At 35.6% G+C, this 19,745-nt stretch overlaps 1 protein-coding gene across 2 annotated transcripts in view; it reads right to left on the bottom strand.

Moving 5' to 3' along the window:
- The window catches only part of adamts3 (ADAM metallopeptidase with thrombospondin type 1 motif, 3), a 114,141-nt gene that overhangs the window by 16,666 nt on the left and 77,730 nt on the right, over positions 1 to 19,745 (bottom strand). Inside the window, exons 16-18 of one of the 2 annotated variants that reach the window (XM_048189091.1) lie at positions 14,086 to 14,169; positions 13,526 to 13,606; positions 10,016 to 10,179 (exon numbers count right to left, since the gene is read on the bottom strand). In XM_048189091.1, coding sequence (XP_048045048.1) covers positions 10,016 to 10,179; positions 13,526 to 13,606; positions 14,086 to 14,169 — 329 coding nt within the window. The remainder of the gene's footprint in view (positions 1 to 10,015; positions 10,180 to 13,525; positions 13,607 to 14,085; positions 14,170 to 19,745) is intronic. The other variant, XM_048189092.1, reaches the window with a different exon arrangement.

Genomic DNA, 19,745 nt, shown 5'->3' with positions numbered 1-19,745 from the left:
CAGAAATGGCAAAGTGATATTTACAGGCATTTGGTTATGTTTGCAGGGATTTAGCATTTGTTCATGCATATGCAAGAATATGCAGATTTATGAGTTGGCCTCTGTGTGAGATGACTCAGACGAGGATCTGTTTAATTACATTTGAAAACGAAACGAGCATGACCAGCCTAACTCCACAAGCTTGTAGAGTCGTTTCAAGGACAACTAATTTTGCATTAGTTTTATTCCTGTTGTAACTGCAATTTCATGCGTACTTCAGAAATTCAAATTCTAATAGTGATTATTATTTTCTTAAAGGTGCCCTAGAAAGTTCTTTCACAAGATGTAATATAAGTCTAAGGTGTCCCCTGAATGTATCTGTGAAGTTTCAGCTCAAAATACCCCATAGTTTTTTTTTTTATTAATTTTTTTAACTGCCTATTTTGGGACATTATTAACTATGCACCGATTCAGGCTGTGACCCCTTTAAATCTGGCGCTCCCTGCCCCCCCGAGCTCTCGACTATAAAACAGTGCATAAACAAAGTTCACACAGCTAATATATCCCTCAAATTAATCTTTACAAAATGTTCGTCATGCATGCTGCATGCATGCTTCGGATCATGTAAGTATAGTATTTATTTGGATGTTTACATTTGATTCTGAATGAGTTTGATAGTGCTCCGTGGCTAAAGCTAACATTACATTAAGTTGTGTTTATGAATTATACAGACTGCAAGTGTTTAAAAATGAAAATAGCGACGGCTCTCTTGTCTCCGTGAAACGATGGTAATTTTAATCACATTTAACAGTACATTAGCAACATGCTAACGAAACATTTAGAAAGACAATTTACAAATATCACTAAAAATATCATGTTATCATGGATCATGTCAGTTATTATTGCTCCATCTTCCATTTTTCACTATTGTCCTTGCTTGCTTACCTAGTCTGATGATTCAGCTGTGCACAGATTCAGACGTTAATACTGGCTTGTGTAATGCCTTGAACATGGGCTGGCATATGCAAATATTGGGGTCATACATATTAATTATCCCGACTGTTACGTAACAGTCGGTGTTATGTTGAGATTCGCCTGTTCTTTGGAGGTCTTTTAAACAAATGAGATTTATATAAGGAGGAAGCAATGGAGTTTGAAACTCAATGTATGTCTTTTCCATGTACTGAACTCTTGTTATTCAACTATGCCAAGGTAAATTCAATTTTTGATTCTAGGGCACCTTTAATATGCCCGCAACCTGATATAAAATCAGAGTGCGAGTCAGAGATTGCACATGCAATTTTAAACGTATTCAAAGTAATTTTGGCATTTTGTGATGTGAGAAAAAGGTGGTGAGCTCATTAAAATGATATCCCTTCCTGAATTAATTTTGAAGCATTGGATTTTTTACTGAATACATTCCCATTTGTCACTGTAAATTTAAATAGTACCTGTAAATTGAAACATCCTTCGTATGAATCATGCACTGATCAGAAACAAGTCTCTGTGTGTAAAGGTCACAGTGCCATTACTAAAATTCATTACTCTGGCCTGTATAAATACACAGACAATGTTCAAATGGAGAACATTCTGTTGTTGCTCTGCCTAGGTTGTTCAAATTTAAGAAAGGCTAAAAACACATCTAAAGATCTCCATGCAACTTTTAAACTGGCTGATGTTCAGGAATTCACTTGTGAAGAATAGTGAATATGGGTGTAAATGAAAGGATATCAAAGAGAAAAATCACAGCATTCAAGTCAATTCATTTTTTAGAAGAACCACACACTTCATTTGAACAATGACATTTTGTGGTAGAAATATCAGTTGTTGTTTTGTTTTTGTTGTTTTTTTCAACCTGAGGACCTAGATGACTGTAGTAATACATTTTACAGGAAAATATCAATGTGTCTATCCATGAGTTTGTGCTTTACAGAAAGTAGGTCATACCACACAAAAAGATCCTCAGAAATATTCAAATGGGATTGTAAAGCTGAAGTAGAAGAAATGTTGTGCTTTGACAAGTCAAAGCCTTCAACTTAATCTAGCTGAATTGTTGTGGCATGACCTGAAATAAGTTAATGTGAGACAGCTAAATTATAATTTCGGCCTGAAGTAAAACCGTAAAGAGAAATATGCCAACATAACATCCCATTCCTAAATAAACCTATTATAGTATACAGTGCCCTCCATAAGTATTGGGACAGTAAAGACACAATTGCTCTGTTAGCTGTGGTGTCAAGACATCTTTAAATATGATTAAAAGATTAATATGAGGCAGAATACAGAATGTCACATTTTATTATTGACTGTTTCAACACAAAATGTTTTACCAACTAAGAAGAACAGTACTTTTAGAGTTTCATCCCTCTTCCTAATGTGAGCATACTGTAAGCATTGGCATGGTTTAACTAAAAGTAAATGTAAATATGTAAAAGCTCATATTTAATTGTAAATCCTTTGCAAGCAATCACAGGAGCGAGTCTGTGACCCATAGACATCACCAGTCTCTTGGTTTCACACTTTGAAATGCTTTTCCAAGCCTTTAATGCAGCCATTTTCAATGGTTGCTTGTTTTGGGGAGCTTCTGCCTTTTAGTTTCCTCTTTGGCTGGTGACAGTCTTGTTAAACAGGATTTAAATCTGGAGACTGACTTGGAATATCCAGTTTGGAATGTCCTGAAAAAGACAGATACCGCTGACAAGCTTCAGCAACCGACAACAACAAGGTCAGCCAATCAACAGCAGTTGATGACAGACAAAAGGGCTGTGAAAAAACAAACAAACAAACAAAAACCCTAAAATAACTGTCAGTAAAATCACCAGCAACCTCCAGAAAGCTGAAGTGATGGTCTCACAATCTGCTGTTCGCAGGAGACTTCACCAACAGAATTACAGAGGCTTCACAGCAAGATCAAACATCTGATCAGTACCAAAATTAAGAAAGGCAATTTGAATTTGCAAAAACACACAGAGATGAGCCAGTAGAGTTTTAGAACAGAGTTTTATGGACAGATGAGACAAAGATTAACATTTATCAAAGTGGGAAAGCAAAAGTGTGGAGAAAAAAAAAGAAACTGCAAATGATCCAAAGAATACAACCTCATCTGGAAAGCATGGTGGAGGTAGTGTCATGTCCGCATCTGGAACAGGCTCTCTCATCTTTATTGATGATTTATTCAATGATGGCAGCAGAAGAATGTATTCAGAAGTGTACAAAAGAATCTTGCCTACCAGTGTTCAAGAAAATGCCATCTGACTCACTGGGAAGTGCAACAGGAAAATGACCCAAAACACTAGTACTGCCATCTCAGTCAAGATTATGGTAAAGACATTTTTGGTCTTAGATTGACCAAGTCAGTCTGCAGATTTAAATCCTATTGAACAAGCATTTCACCAGCTGAAGAGGAGACTAAGTGCAGAAACTCCCCAAAACAAGCAACCGTTGAAAATGGCTCTATTAAAGGCCTGGAAAAGCATTTCAAAGTGTGAAATCAAGAGTCTGATGATATCTATGGGTCACAGACTCGCTCTGTGATTGCTTTTAAGGTATATACACTTAAATATGAGCTTTTACACATTTACATGTACTTTAAGTTAAACCATCCCAATACTTATGCTCACATTAGGCAGAGGGATGAAACTCTAAAAGTGCTGTACTTCTTAGTTGGTAAAACATATCTGTGTTGAAACAGCCAATAATAAAATGTGACATTCTGTACTTCTGCCTCATATTAATCTTTTAACCATATTTATAGATGTCTTGACACCACAGCTAACAGAGCAATTGTGTCTTTACTGTTCCAGTACTTATGTAGGGCACTGCAAGTATAAACATTTAGTATAAAAACTAAATGTCTCTCTGTTGAGCTCTTATGAACACGTATCATCAACTGCTGAGATCTTACAGCAGAACTGAAACCCAAAACTTCTGACAAGGTCAATGACAATGGGATCCATGTTATCTAGAACTGGCAGATGTGTCATATGACAAAAGAAATCTTTTATTATCCCTGAAATTAGGCTCAGACACCAACAAAAAACTAATTGTGGCAAAAGCACATCAGGCTTTAGCAAGCAAACATCTGTCAGGAATTGAAATTTAATGCAAATCTAATCTTCAATATCCATTGCAACAGCTTAGATGAAGGTCAAATTGTATAATAAACTATGACTAATGATAATTCCAAAAGGCTCACAACTCAACTCTCTAAAATGTTACCAAGAGCAAAACATGAATATTTATTACCTGAGCATTCGGATACCATATATGCAGTACACAGCATGCAGCATAAATAATTTATACAAAAAGGAGGAAAAAGCACTTAAACACTTCTTCCCAATCATCTATAATGTAAATGTGGGTAAACTACAAAGGAATAATCCACATAGATACAATCACGTATTCTGTCTTATCACGAATGTGTCATTCACATGCAAAGTGCCAGTGACTGAACAATTCTGTTTTGCAAAGGCTTAATAAATATGTTATGTTCATTAAGATCTCCCTCATTTATTTTCACCGAATAACCTGCAGTAACACAGTTTCCTCTTCACATTAATAAGTAAAATATATTCACTTAATTCAAAGTAAATGTCAGTGCAAATCTCTCATTGTCTCTCCTCAAAACATTTAACACACCACAACACCTCACACCTCTGCTTCTTTTGAAACCACCATTGTGAAAACTCATTCAAAACCCGATGTCGCTGATGTCACTTGCATTGTGTTTAAGCTGTCAGTGTATCTAGAGCAATTTCTGTCTTTCTTTCCTAGTCACCTTCCACATTCACACTGAGCTCTGATCTCTAGCTAAAGAATGAGTTCAGAGAGAAGCCTTGAGCTTTGACTGACACATTCAAAGATGAGTAATCTTCACTCATATTCCTTTAACTCGAGGACCTTCAGTTCACACATACCACAGCTTCAACAGTGTCTCTTTAAGTGGGTGTTGGTGGGAAATATTTCACAGAATAGAAAGTTAAAAAGCGGGGCATGTCTCAAGCTAAAATGTTTAAATTGTCTCTTCTAAGGACGTTCTATCTGCTACAAGCAATGAATTTGATCCAGTCTTCACTGAAAATACAACAAAAAACTGCTTATGTTAAAATTGCCATCTTAAAGGGGAAATCACAACAGTGACAAAAAGTCAACAAGTCAATTTGAGCGAAAAATGAGGGTGTCCAGCAACGCAAAAATAAATAAATAAATAAATTTGAATGGGTCATTAGTGCATCTTATTACATGGCCCTCTGGTATACATAATTTTGATCAATTACAGCAATCTTCAGCCAAAAATAAATAAATAAATAGTATAGTGACTGCTAAACTCACCCCTGTCTCCAAGAAACTCCTAAACTGTGCTAATAAATATCTTACATACGTGGAAAAACATTATCAGTTTCATAAACACATTTAAAGCTTTACACTTCCATCAGAAATGTCCATGAAGGAAAAAAGTGTGCTGCTTTGAGGCTGCATTTCTGATGAACGAAGGGGAAAAGAATCAACAGACTTTAATAGTATATGGTGAGGCATGCTGAGAAACAGCATATAGTAGTGTGTGTGGGGGAGGTGTTAGGCTCTGTATGTATTACACACAAACACACACTTATCTACAACGACTACGCTTACACTTACTTCACACTCAGTGTTGTTGTTGTTGTTTTTACCATCAATCTATTTTAATCTCACCATGGCAAGTCACGATTAGTGAGCTGTGCATTTTCATTAACATACTTATTCAAATGATGAGCTGTTTGGCATAATCAATAATTATACTATAATTCCTTCTTACCAATTAAGGGAAGTTTTAATACCAAAACAAGAAGGGAAAGCCTTTCGCCTCTTTGTCTTTGAACATTTGTGAATGAGGAGAGAGGCATTCATTCTTCATGTGCAACAAGAGAAAATTAAACAACACAATGATTGCTATGGCCAACCAACAAATTTCAGTGAGTTCAAAACTCAATTAAGGAAATCAGGGGGAAAATGTTGTCACGCAACTGGCCTTTGACAAAGGGGAAAATCTGCACTAAATTTGAATCATGTTGCACCCTCTTAGAAGCATGATACACTGTATGTGTCATATATGTCATATATGTATATAAATTTAAATAAATTTGTCATTTTATTTACATAAGATTACTTACAGATACAACTACAGTCACAGTTTATTATAAAAATATTCCAAATCCTATGAGGACTAAAGATTGCTTTGGGTGAGGAACAGAACCAAAAGCATCTCCATCCCCCATAACGCTAAAACCAAAAAATCATTCAAAAATTGACGCCTGAAGAAGTATGTCAGATTTGATTGTGAAATGTAATTGGCTCTCATGTGTCTCACTCTCATGAATGACTGCATCATGCTAGAGTTCAGATTAATCTTTTGAATGAGATATGAATGTGTTAAGAAAGTGGGATCATATTCAGAAATTAAAACCTTAAGTTCCATATTATATATATATATATATATATATATATATATATATATATATATATATATACACACACACAGTTGTGCTCAGAATTATTCATACCCTTTGTAAATATGGCTAAAGAAGTCTGTGAAAATAAATCTGCATTGTTCATCGTTTTGATCTTTTATTATAAAAAATTACAAAAATCCAACTGATCATTGGAGAATCAGAATTTCATTATGAAATACTTGTTTTTCTCTAATATACATTGCTCACAATTAATCATACCCTTGTATTCAATAGTTTTTGTAACCTCCTTTTGCCAAGATAACAGCTCTGAGTTTTCTCCTATAATGCCTGGTGGGATTGGAGAACACCTGACAAGAGATCAGAGACCATTCCTTCATACAGAATCTCTCCAGATCCTTCAGATTCCCAGCTCCATGATGGTACTTCTCGTCTTCAGTTCACCCCACTCTTTTTCTACGGGGTTCATGTCAGGGGACTGGGATGGTCACTGCAGAAGCCTGGTTTTGTGCTCAGTGACCCATTTTTGTTTTGATTTTGATGTTTGTTTTTGTATCATTGCCCTGATGGAAGATCCTACCACAGCCCATTATAGGATTTCTAGCAGGGAGAGTCAGGTTTTGATTTTTTTTTTTTTTAATCTTTTGCTGTTTGATAGAATCCATGATGCCATGTATCTGAACAAGATGTCCAGGATCTCTGGCAGAAAAATAGGCCCACAATATTAAAGATCCAGCAGTATATTTCATTGTACACATGGGTACTTATTATTTCTGTGTGTGCCAAACTCATCTTGAGTGTTTGCTGCCAAAAAGTTTTTTTTTTCTTTTTTTTCTGACCATAGAACCCATCCTGTTTGAAGTTCCAGTAGTGTCAGTTACTTTTTAAACATTCTATGGTCAGACGCCTTTTTGGTCAGAAACAACAACAAAAAAAACAAGCTTTTTGGCAGCAAACACTCAAAATGAGTTTGGTGCACACAGGAATGAATGGTTGGGTTTTTGTCTTTTTTTTTTAATTAAAGATCAAAAGGATGAACAATGCAGATTTATTTTCACAGCCTTCTTTGGTCATATTTAAAAAGGGTATGAATAATTTTGAGCACAACTGTATATATATATTTCTGTCATGAAAACTCTAGGAGTGTTTGGCATGGTAATGGGTATGACACTGTTTATATGTTCGGTCTTGGCGGAATAGATCTGCTACGCTGCTGCTGCTTTTATTGCTGCTGCTGCTGCTACTGCAGAGCAATTACAGGACTTGCTACTGCCAATACATACACGACACGCTGCTGTGAGCAAGTAAGACATGCTGCTGCTGTACAATATAGCATACCCCCCCCCCCAGCTCTAGTGTACAATATGGCTATGTGTGCCTGGGCTACCACGCCAAATGGCTTAGCTCTAGTGTACAATATGGCTTTGTGTGCCTGGGCTACCACGCCGAATGGCCTAACTCTAGTGGCCTATGACTATGTGTGCCTGAGCCAAAAGGCTCAAACATAACCATTTAGAACTTGCATTATGTGTTGCTTTAACAAATGTAAACATTGCAGGCTAATCGAGATGAGAAAAGAAACCCCCCACAAATAGCAATAGTGTAATGATTTAGCATTATTTGATTGTCATTGTCAAACCCTCTATACTCCTATTGTAAAAGTGAAGGCATTCAGACAATGGAAAAAATAATGAGCATAGACTCTAACACACGTTCAGCTGAACCTATCTTGAACACATTTAGGTAAATGAAAACATCAGCCTTGAAAGTGTTGTTGGAAGTTTGAGCAAATAAGGTGAACCTCCGTTAAATGGCAATACGTTTTCTCAAGTCATGTCCACTATGCTTAGTGCAGTGATGGCTTGCTGCTGTATAAAAATATGTATCACTGCTGCTGTATGATTGTATTTTACTCCTACATTAAGTGCAATACTGTAAACACCCTTCTAAGACAAATGAGGCATAGTTGATGTTTGTAGATTAAAAGAAAAGGTTAGACATGATGCCCAGCCTGGTTCCAGAATCTGGAAATTTCTCAGAATTTAGCGAGGGTGCTTTAATACCGATGCTGTGTATGCAACGTCTCCACCATAAGAATAGCAATGTACTGTGAACACTTAGATTTACGAGACATTAATTGAATGATATTGAACAGAAACTCAATATTTTGAATCAATATTCTATATATCTATTGTCTGAGTACATGCTAATGCGTTACTATGATATATTATATCTTGCCCCATGCAATGGTTATGTCAATCAATGCAATTTGACAGTGAATCCCAATACTTCCTAAACTCGCAGTGTGAAACCGACTGTCGGTCTTCACAGCAGCGTAAACACTTATTAATGAATATGTATGGCTGCAAGCTTGCAAAACCGTTTACTCATCTCAGTAGCGAACTCAGAAAATGCCGTTACATCAATGAGCTGCCCACACTGCAATGAGTCTCCTATTACACTCGTATTGTTAATGAATACCTCAGCGTTTTAAGCAGAGAGTGATTTCTGACAGATAAAACACATTTGATGGCTACAGCTCGGGATCAACAACGCATGTCATGATCAGCCACACACTCTAGGTAAGTTGAAATGATAAAATCATTCTACATGAAATCTTTTAATAAGATGACGATAACATATCTGACATTGGCATAAAACGCTGTTCGTCCTGTAGTTATGAAATATGCCCAATCCGAATACAGCTGCTCACGTACTTAGAATGTAGATAAGGTGAAAACATGGTTTGTGTTTTGATTCATGATAATATTCACATTGCATGATCAACTCATTATCCAACTCATCTCACTCAAATTAGCAACACGAACACAGTATGTATTTTGTATCATATCTTCTGAATAAAACATGAAAACACAGAAAACGTGATGTCTACCCCTATGTAACTAAAAATATTTTCATAGTATTAATTTTCCCCATAGGGAAATAATTTTTTTTTACGAAAGTTAAAATTGTTTTAAAGAGTCCTACTGTAAGCAGACCTACTGTAACTATCAGAGATTGTTAATCGATAGTCTATGTGTTTGTTAAAGTCATCAATTTGCATAATTTCAACTTATTTTTTAAAGAATACTTATATTTTTTATTTATTAAAGGCTACTTATATTTATTATAATTACATTTGACTTTTATTTATAATAGGCTGCTAATACTAATTATATTATACTTATTTTTAATTATTAATTTAAAAAGTACTTCTGGCATTCATTTAAACTGACGGCATGGTGTTTCTTATTTGTCGTGTCTGATTTAGATCTGTGTCCTAAACCGATGCGTTTAATTGAGTAAACTAACACTGTCTAGAGAGAACGTGAGCGTCTCGCTTATTAGCTATTAACCCATTCAATGTACAGTAACTGCATCGGCCACATTTTTACATATATATATATATATATATATATATATATATATATATATATATATATATATATATATATATAAATTTAAGGCATCACCACATTATAATGTACAGTATTAAAATTAATATTAATTTTGAGATTTGATAAATAATAACTGTTAATAATCATATCACATTTTTAAGATTCAAATTAGATTACAGAAAGCTTATTTACCAGAACAACAATTGCATCATGTAGTGGACCATCAGTGTGGAGAGTCTCAACATCATCCTCAATAAGGTAGTCCCACTCCACTCCCATTTCAATGAAGCGCCGAGATCTTGCATCCTCTCCTTTGCTGTTGAGAATGTAATGCCCTGTTGCTTGGTTCTTAATAGCTGCAATCAGAGATTAATTACAACTCTTCATCAGTTCAGGGATAAGAGGTTAACAAAAGATCTGAATCAAACTGAAAGATCTGTTCAATTAAGCTATCGTATCAGCCATCAAAACAGATGTTTTGATGTGTGCACGCCAGGACAATCACCAGTCATCAAATGTCACTTGTATTGTGAAAAATGAGATTAGGTTCCAGAACATTAAATATGGGGTGCGTTGTCTGGAATGTTTTAAAATATTAATGAATGTACAGCATGAAGCAGAAGTGTGCAAAAGGTTTGGTTTGGTGCAATGAAATCAAAGTTGACCTTTGATTTCCTACATGTTTAGTGTGATGAAATTGTTTTTTGTTGTTGTTGTTGTTGTTGTTATTGTTGTTTTTCACCCAAGAATGAAAATTCCTTCAATGGAATGAAAAAAGGTTTTGCTCCTCTATACAACAAAAGTGAATGGTGAATGGTTCACAAAAGTGAATGGTGACCAGGAGCTGTAAGCTCAGAATAAATAAATAAATAAATAACACAATAAAAGCTTCATAAAGATAGTCCATACAACTAGTGAGCTATATTACAAGCCACATCATAGATTTGTGTGAAGAACAAATTGAAATTTAATTTGAAAAATCATGGTCACAATTTAGCTTGGAAATTATGCTTTTCCACTTGTGATCTTCACAAAGAATGTCACATTTGATTTTTGTTTGTTTGTTTTATCAATTTTTAGTTTTGTGTGCTGAAAATAAAAGTGGTTTATTATACCTGGTCATTTGATGACTGACAAATAGACTGACCTGGTCAGAATAAATGCTAAAGGTGTTAATCATAAAACTAATCCGAGCAAGCAAGGATGCTACTGATGGGAACTCACATGTAATATACATTACTTAATTCATCGTTCATGTATATATTCAATTATCATGCAAGTAAATGCTTTTTATCTTAAGAACAAATCTAAAATATGTGAAGAAAAAATAAAATCTAATGGAGACAGAAACTGGTCATATAAGGCACCATATAAAATATTCAAATTTCAATTTCACATTATTGTTGAAATTTCTTCCAACAGATTGTCTCGCCTCCCACAGCGTTTACTGTCTCACATTAATCCACATCAATACCACATCAATTAATACATCACAATACACTAAACACCACTTAATACAAAAAAACAATACATAAATACGTAAATACATGACTGGCTGAGACACCCAACTCTGATTCATTAATATAACAGACTGGTGAACAAAAAATTTCCGTAATCTGTTCTTTCTAGCATATGCTACTCTTAAGTCTTCTGTTTTATGGAAATTGCTAAGCTATAGTGTTTCGACATGCAAAAGAATCTAATTACTGCAATCAGTTAAGTTATATAGATATCTGAAATTTGTGTTAATTAGCTATTAAGCACCCCTAAAGGAAAGTATTATTTAAACAGAAGCATTACCTTTGGAAGACCTCTTGGAAGGTTAACTGGGGCAGTAAAGTGAGGCACTGAACAACTTACTGTATCTAGCTAATTAAAATAAGGTTAGGTTTAATTAAAAGTTCAACTACCGTGGAGTAATATTCAAAATCCTACAGTACATTCAAAGAAAAGTACTTTAAAGAAGGGGATTATTCTTAGAATAAAAACGACTTCAATTCAATTCGTTCAATTATGTGCATTACAAAGTGTTAATTGCTGTCTGTATGGACTTCTTAAAATGAATAGAATAAATTAAATGGACCAATAAATCATTTTGTCTTTCCCTCTTTTAACTGTGTACGGTTAAAAGAGACTGTGAAGCTCTGGATGATTTTTCCCCCTGCAGTACTTTAACAGTTCAGAGACTAAAAAATGAAACCTTGCTTAAGAAAGGGTCTCAAAGAAAAAAAGTGATTTTAGGAAAAAAAAAGAACTAGCATTAAAACTAGCTTTTATTCACATGGCATAGAAATGAAATGCTTACATTTTTATGGCAAACAGAACTGTTTAGCCACAATGTAAATTAGCAGGTCATGCTGGAAAGCTAATTCTCCATGGGTGGCTCAGGATTTCTAATGTGTTTTTAGAATAGCAGTTTTGATTTATGATTTTAATAAAGTCTGTGGTTAACATTACTTGAAGAAACTTTCCCTTACATTAAAGGAATAATTCATGATTATTTACTCACCTCAGGCCATCAAAGATTACTTTCTTTCTTCAGTTGAAGAAAAATTAAGGATTTTGAGGAAAACATTCCAGGATCATTAGTTAACATGTTATTTTTGCATAAATGCATAAATGGTCTGTTCGTGTTGTGTCCTGGAGGCCTCAATCTTGTGAAGGCTAAAAGGTTGCTTCCGCTGGGAAGAAACATACTCCTCCAACTTCAAAATTGTCAAAAATAGTTGTTTTGGACTGTTTTTACAGTGTGAAGGGTGCTTGACATGTAGTCTTTGCACGTTCCTCTTGTAAACAATGGTGTGGTTCTTGCTGCCTACATCAAGCGTGATCTTCCCAATGTGCGTACATCACTCGAGAGGATGTGAACTAAACCATCCCATAGAAGCACAGGGCTGGACCAAGGTGAATATTTGTGTAGAAATTTGTATTCGTATTTTTTTTTCCAGGAAATGACTGATTTAGCTAGAGAAGACCCTTATTTGTCATCTAGGGTCGAGTGGATTACTTTGAAGCTGACTAAATATGGAATTTGGATCATCAAAAAGGACTACGGTGAGCCCGTTTCTCTCCGGCTGAAGAAATAATTTTATATACATCCTGGATGGCCTGTGAGTGAGTAAATAATCAGGACATTTTAATGTGGTGAACAATTCCTTTAACACTTTTGAGTTTGGCAGATGCTTTTATCCAAAGTGATTTATATTGCTTTCAAGGTACACTTCCCTTTCCCTGGCCATTGCTAGTGCCATTCTCTACAGTTTAAGCTACAGGAAGGTTCATGTTTTGTTCTACATTAATTTAATTACATACATTTATACCTCAAATGCTTAAAAAACATGAAACATGATTTTACTCATAACTTGAAAACTGCTATTTTAAAAAGCCAATATAAATTCCAGAAGGAACCCACGGCTTGAAAATGCTCATTCTCTTTCAGGTTTTAGGACTATGGTCCACAGTGCCACAGAAAAATAGTGGTGGACAGTGATTGTCTCTAAAATCTGTGAGTATAATTCTGTTTAATGCACTTCCAGGCAAATGCGCAAGCTGTTTTATATGAATACATTGGTGAGATGGATATGTGTTAGAATGCCATGGATCCATTAAGCACAGTTACCTTTACTGTGCACAGAATACATGAGCATGCATTTGATCTTCTTGCTGTTTAGCCTGGGAAACATGAGGACAGATTTCACTTACCAAGAATTTGAGGAGAAGCCTCATGTTCTTGTATGATCACATGTCTAGCCCCAGGAGGAATGAGAAACATCTTTAGGTAACCTTTGCAACGGTGAAAAAAAAAGGCAAAGGGAGAGATGGCAGAAGCAATTAGTTAGCTAAGAAGTTCTACTACTGTTTGATCTTTGCAGAGGTGGGCATCTCATCACTAGAAGGCATTTCTACAGTAGTACATCACTAAAGCTTTTGGATTTGAACAGTCTGACAATTGCAACTGTCCATCTAGCAGGATCATGACAAGCCTATAAGGGAAAACATCAAGACATGACAGAAGGTTCCACATCCATTCATTTCACACATTCACCAATGTGAATAGATGACATCCTTCAGAAGCTCAAATAACAATGTCAGGCGAAACAAGACTGAAAAACCATGAACTATTGTTATGTAAGGCTAATTAAGAAGGACGCTGAATGGCAGAGCCTTGAGTCAGTTTGAAAAACATCACACGAGAACACAAAAACACTAATGTTGCCTTCTCTACGAATGCCCATTCCTCTGCAAAGCATGATACCACTCACCCATCACATTTCTAGAATCCTCCGTTTCATTCAGATATACATTCCGAGCTCCTTTCGGCAGCAAGAAGGCTCCTCTTGTTTTCCCTTTAGAATCAGAAGGATTTGTTATGTCATTTTGTCCTACACTCTTTTTCATTGACATGCCTCTAATCCAAAGCTACACTTTGAACTAGTCTCTAGCAGCATGATGCCTGTCTGAGACATCGGTGTGATGTAAAACGGTGGTCAGGAGTCTAATCATTGCACTGGAGGATCGAGTCACTTAAGGCAGTGTCTGTTGTGAGGTTTTATCATCAATTAATGTGGACAGGAAGATATCTGCAGGGAAAGAGGGGGATGCTGGGTAATCTTAGGTCAGATGAGGTTAGTGTGCAGGCCTAAAAGGAGCAGGAATAAAATATGGTTGAGGAAAGACAAAGAGAGATTAAAGAAGATGGACAGAAAAAGTGGTTGGTGTGTGATGATGGTTGGGGGGATGCTGTAGAATATGTGTGAGTAAGGGAGAGAAAGAGAGTATATTTATATACTAATCTTATTAGATTTACTCGTTTCATGTTATTTCCATATTATATTTATCCTATGTTGATATTAGAAATATGGACATTTTTTATTAAGCTCTTCAAGACCTTTATTTAAAGAGAAAGTTCACCTAAAATGAAAATACTGTCATTCTAAACCTGTATGAAACACAAAAGAAGATACTTTGAAGAATGTTGGGGTCCAGACAGCATTGGAGCCCACTGACTTATATTGTATGGGAAAGAATTGTCTACTAAGTCAGAGGTCATTTAAGTCAAGCTGAGTTTGCACTACAAAACAATTTTATGTCAATCCTTTAAGGAAGATTCTGAGTTAAATTCAACTCAAGCTTATCTGTGGCATGCTGTCTACTAGAAAAATTAATGTCCATCATTTTTTTTTTTTGTTCATCACTTCTACAGTAATGTATTTATAATGGAAACACAACAACGAATTGTTTAAAATATGCAGTCACAGTATATATGTTAGCATGACTGGTGTCATAGAATTGCTTACCAACTTTTTTTGTGTGTTTCAAAAGCTGGTAAATCCAAGATTAAATGGTCAAATGTAAAATTTCACATGATATTTATACAAGAATATCAGCAAATGATGTATTTGTCCAGAAATTTAAATGAAACAAACATCACTCACAGGAATTTTGTTGAAAATGAAAAACAAAAGATTTAGACATCCAGGGAATGATTTACACTTCAATTTTACTGAATAATTCAAGTGCTTCAAAAAAGCACGACCTTCACATTTCTGCTTCTAAACTATTCAATGCATTTGCCCCATGCGCACCCATTGTAAGTGCATTACTGAAAACAGGTTTGTCTTTAGATTTTATAAACAAAGCCATGGAATCAAAGTTTTTTTTTTTTTGTGGTAATCGACAGCATTACCCAGATGCAGTTGATAGAGTTTAATTTATATCAACCTCGGAATATTCCTTTAAAGCTACAAGCTACGGTCAGTGGACAGCAGTACAGCAGGAAAGACAAGCGTAGGATTAGACAATAAAGATACTTGCAGGTTGTGTTTTCCAACACAGGGATTTCTTTTTGGGATCTCTTGCTTAACTTTTTTCCTGTTAAAAAAGGTGATCAATTGAAAATAAAATAAGATTGAGTTAGAGAAAGGTCAAAAATGCTGATTTAGTTCATGCAGACAATGTGTTAAAAGTAGTAATGATAATAAATACAACATAAGGAATTTGTGATATAAAGTGGCAAATTGTGTACAATCACCCATTATGACATATTTTATGACAACATCATGATGCAAATTTTGGTTAGAGCCAGAATGAAACATTAATTCATTGTCAGAAGTAAATACAATACTTGAGACACCATGCAAATTAAAGTTGCATTCATAACAAAAACAGAGGCACATCTGAAAGACTGAAGCTAGAAATCATGCCAAAAACAAGATGGGCCCTATACAATAATGTACATCGTCTTAATCATGCCACATGCAATGTCTTTCAGATGCAACAAAGGCAACACAAACACACACATGAATCCATATTCTTTGCTACATTTGTTCTGCCATCTGTGTGAGGACTGTTTAATTATGCATTGACATGAGTGTGTTTTACTGCCATTGTATAGAACTTTATGCCACATGCCAAAATGACATTTTAAAGGATCTGTTGTGATTGTATGTGTCTATGTAATAGTAAAATTAGGAAGCTCGGGAGAATTACTGCAATGAAACATTATGCCAGAGCCACATTGTACATGCCAATGCCTGGTTCCGAAGAAGATTTATACTTATTCTAAGAACGTCATTTGCATATTTAGGCTAAAATTAATTTAACATAAGTAATCATCACGTCAGTTTTGTATCAGAGCAGACACAGCTCTGAAATACTGTATGCAGTAAAGTCCCCCACATCCCTCAAATTAGCCAATGTATATTCAGGGCTATACAACCCTTCCAGGGCCATTATATAAGATGTCAGCCCCTTGCCTTTTGTGCATTCGAATTCAAGTATAATACACAGTGAAGTTAAACGAATAGGATTAATAGAGGAAAATAGGTCTTTTAATACATTCTCCATTTGCTTCTTTTCTTATGTGCTATTAATTTAACTACAGCATCAGCTAATTTGAAAAGGAAAAAAAGCAATAGCAAAAGGATTCTTCGGATATAAAAACAATCTAATAATTAAAGGTGCAAGCAGCGTTGAAAGGGCTCTCACCATAGGAAAACAGTTAACAGTGGGCGACATGCATTTAAGTGGGTAAATTTAATTTTCATTTCATTCATGTATTTATTTATAAAGCACAAATAAACACAATGAAAGTTGACCACTGTGCTGTACAGAGTAAAGAATAAAATAAAAGAGACAGTAATAATAATAATAATAATAATAATAATAATAATAATAATACATCACTAAATTTGAGTTAAAAAGAAACCAAGAGTTATAATAAAAACAGGAGAAATATGGCAAAGTCATTTTGATGTGCCACAGTTCCTGCTGCCAGCAGGTAGCGCTTTTACTGTAACTGAATATTGCTAAGTAGATGTCTTCAGGCCAGAACTCTTATCAAACATTTGAAGTTTGGGACAGGTCGGCCATTGTATGCCTGACTTACAACAGCTTCCTGTTTCATGGCAAAACATCAGACTTTGTCAGGCCACTATGGACATGCCGTTCAATGAAAACTCAAGATCTTTGCAATTTAACATCGCTAAGGCCGCTAAAGATTTGACTGACCAAACATAATGTTGTTCTGCTTAAATATCCTCTCATGAGGAGTTAATCACAGTGTGCAACATGACATTTCCTGTTGCCCGCAGGTGGCGCTATGACTGAATTTGAATTTTAAATTCAAAAGAACAAATTTTCAAAAGCTAGTCTGTATCTGCTGCAATGACAAATCTCTGTAACTGAGATGCAGCTGTGGGCAGTCCTCAAACCAGAAAAGCTTAAAAGCTAAATGAAAAGCCCATTATTAGATGTTAATCTTTTCCTTTTATATTTTCCATAAAACAAATAAAATGTTATTCTTTGTATTACAATATTTATGTATAATATAGCTCAGAAAAGGTAAAAAAAAAAAAAAAAAATCTTAAAGTAGGATAGACATCAAAGTGAATAAACGCAATTGTGCCTTTATTTTTATTTTATTTTTTGGTTATTTAAACACAAAGTCTTCTTATTATGACTCTTTGGACCCTTGCTGGGACAGAAATTTCAAGGCTGGACTCTTTTAGAACTTTAATTGAATACCTCTGCACTACAGTACTGGTACCAGCCATAGTGACAATGTGCCAAAACATATAATTAAAATTTTCTTTGAAAATGCAATCACTGTGGGGGATTCTATTTATAAATGAATTCCGGTGTGAGCCTCAAGCTCCCATTAGGCTGCACAACTGGAAAACACCATTAAAAAGTAAGGTGATGGTTGCTTAAGGAAACCAATTAGATCACTACCATGCTTTCTTCCCTGACTGCAGTTGGCTGAAAAATAATGACACCCCTCCCCCTTAAAACTGATGGCTTTTCTGTGATGGGCAGCTAAAATAAAAGCTTCCTCTGCCTTTGCCCAAAGCAGAGCATCTATTGTGATCCCCTGGGTACAACATGTTCTGGTTTTTAATATGTTGTTCAGTTCATAGTGAATTCACTGCCAATGGTACTTGGCTCTCTCTGTAACATAATGTCAATGATAAAGATTGGCTAATTGCCATATAGTGTGATCGGGTGAATGCATGAATAATAAAAGCCAGATAATTTGAAAGGAGTGAGACTTGCAACAAAACAAGGATCCTCTCCTGTGTGTCTTGGGAAACTAAGAGATAGAATTTAAAAAGAAACCATATGCAGTTTGTATGCAAAGTGTCGAGATGGAGTAGAAATTTAAGTCCTGAGGGAAGCTCTGTGAGTTCATATAAATGCAATAAATGTTGTTTATTTGTATCTCTGTGTTTACAGGTGAGCCGAGCACCTCGTGTGTCAAGCAGCACGGTGGTCCTGAATGTTAATGTTATTGGCTTGCTATTTGACGTGTATTTACTGAGCACCGATGGTGTGAAAACCCTATTGGAATTGCTCCATTTCTTATTCTTCTTCAAAATGAATTGCATTTTGAGGGCCTAAACATGCTCGAAAACTCAAGAAACTTTGCACACGTGTCAGAAGCGGCGAAAATTTGATATGGGTTTCAGAATTCGGCGTGGCAAAATGGCTCGATAGCGGCACCTATAAAAATTCAACGAAGTGCCCCCACGCTACATTTCACATACAAGTATGAAATTCGGTAGACACATGTAACAGCCCGATACCTACAAAAGATTTTCTTGGAGTAAAATTTGAAAACCAACAGGAAGTCAGATATTTAGAATTTCCTTTGCAAATATTTGCAGTTTTTGCCATTTCCAGACATTGTACTTAAACAAAATCCTCCTAGAGATTTAATCAGATCAACATCATATTTGGTCAGTCTAATCTAAAGGCCTTTCCGATGTTAAATTGCAAAGATCTTGAGTTTTTGCTGAAGGGCGTGTCCGTGGCGGCCTGACAAAGTCAGATATTTCGCCATGAAACCGGAAGTTGTTGTAACTCACACACATTGTCCGATCTGCCCCAAACTTCACATGTTTGATAAAAGTCTTAGCCTAAAGAAATCTACTTGGCAATGTTCAGTGACAGTCACAGCGCCACCTGCGGAAATGTGATGTTTAACACTGTGAATAACTTTAATATTTGGTCAGTCTAATCTTAAATCTAATATTCAGTTATTGTCAAAGCCCCACCTGTTGGCAGCAGGAAGTGTGGAACATCAAAATGATGATCCTATATTTAGTTGCTTAAATGCATATCACCCACTGTTCACTGTTTTCCTAAGGGCACCGGGTGGCGATGGCCCCGGGTGCGAGGGCCCTTTCAACACTGCTTGCAGCTTTAAATCATGTTGCATTTATTCCTGCTGTATATCATTCACCTTCCCCTTTTGATTCACATGAGAGTGATGTTGTTTTTCACTGAGATAACAGTGTGGGATTAATAGGAGGTGTCGCTGTAATTTACCGCACATCCCTCCGATGAAAAACAGCATTTCATATCATGTATCTAATTAGCTTTGAGAATATTGATTTTAAACAGACAGTTATCCCCTGATACC

This window comes from Megalobrama amblycephala, linkage group LG4 (assembly GCF_018812025.1).
Source record: "Megalobrama amblycephala isolate DHTTF-2021 linkage group LG4, ASM1881202v1, whole genome shotgun sequence".
Taxonomy (NCBI): domain Eukaryota; kingdom Metazoa; phylum Chordata; class Actinopteri; order Cypriniformes; family Xenocyprididae; genus Megalobrama; species Megalobrama amblycephala.
The sequence above is the reverse complement of the archived record's forward strand: the minus strand, read 5'-3'. Positions and strand labels throughout refer to the sequence as shown.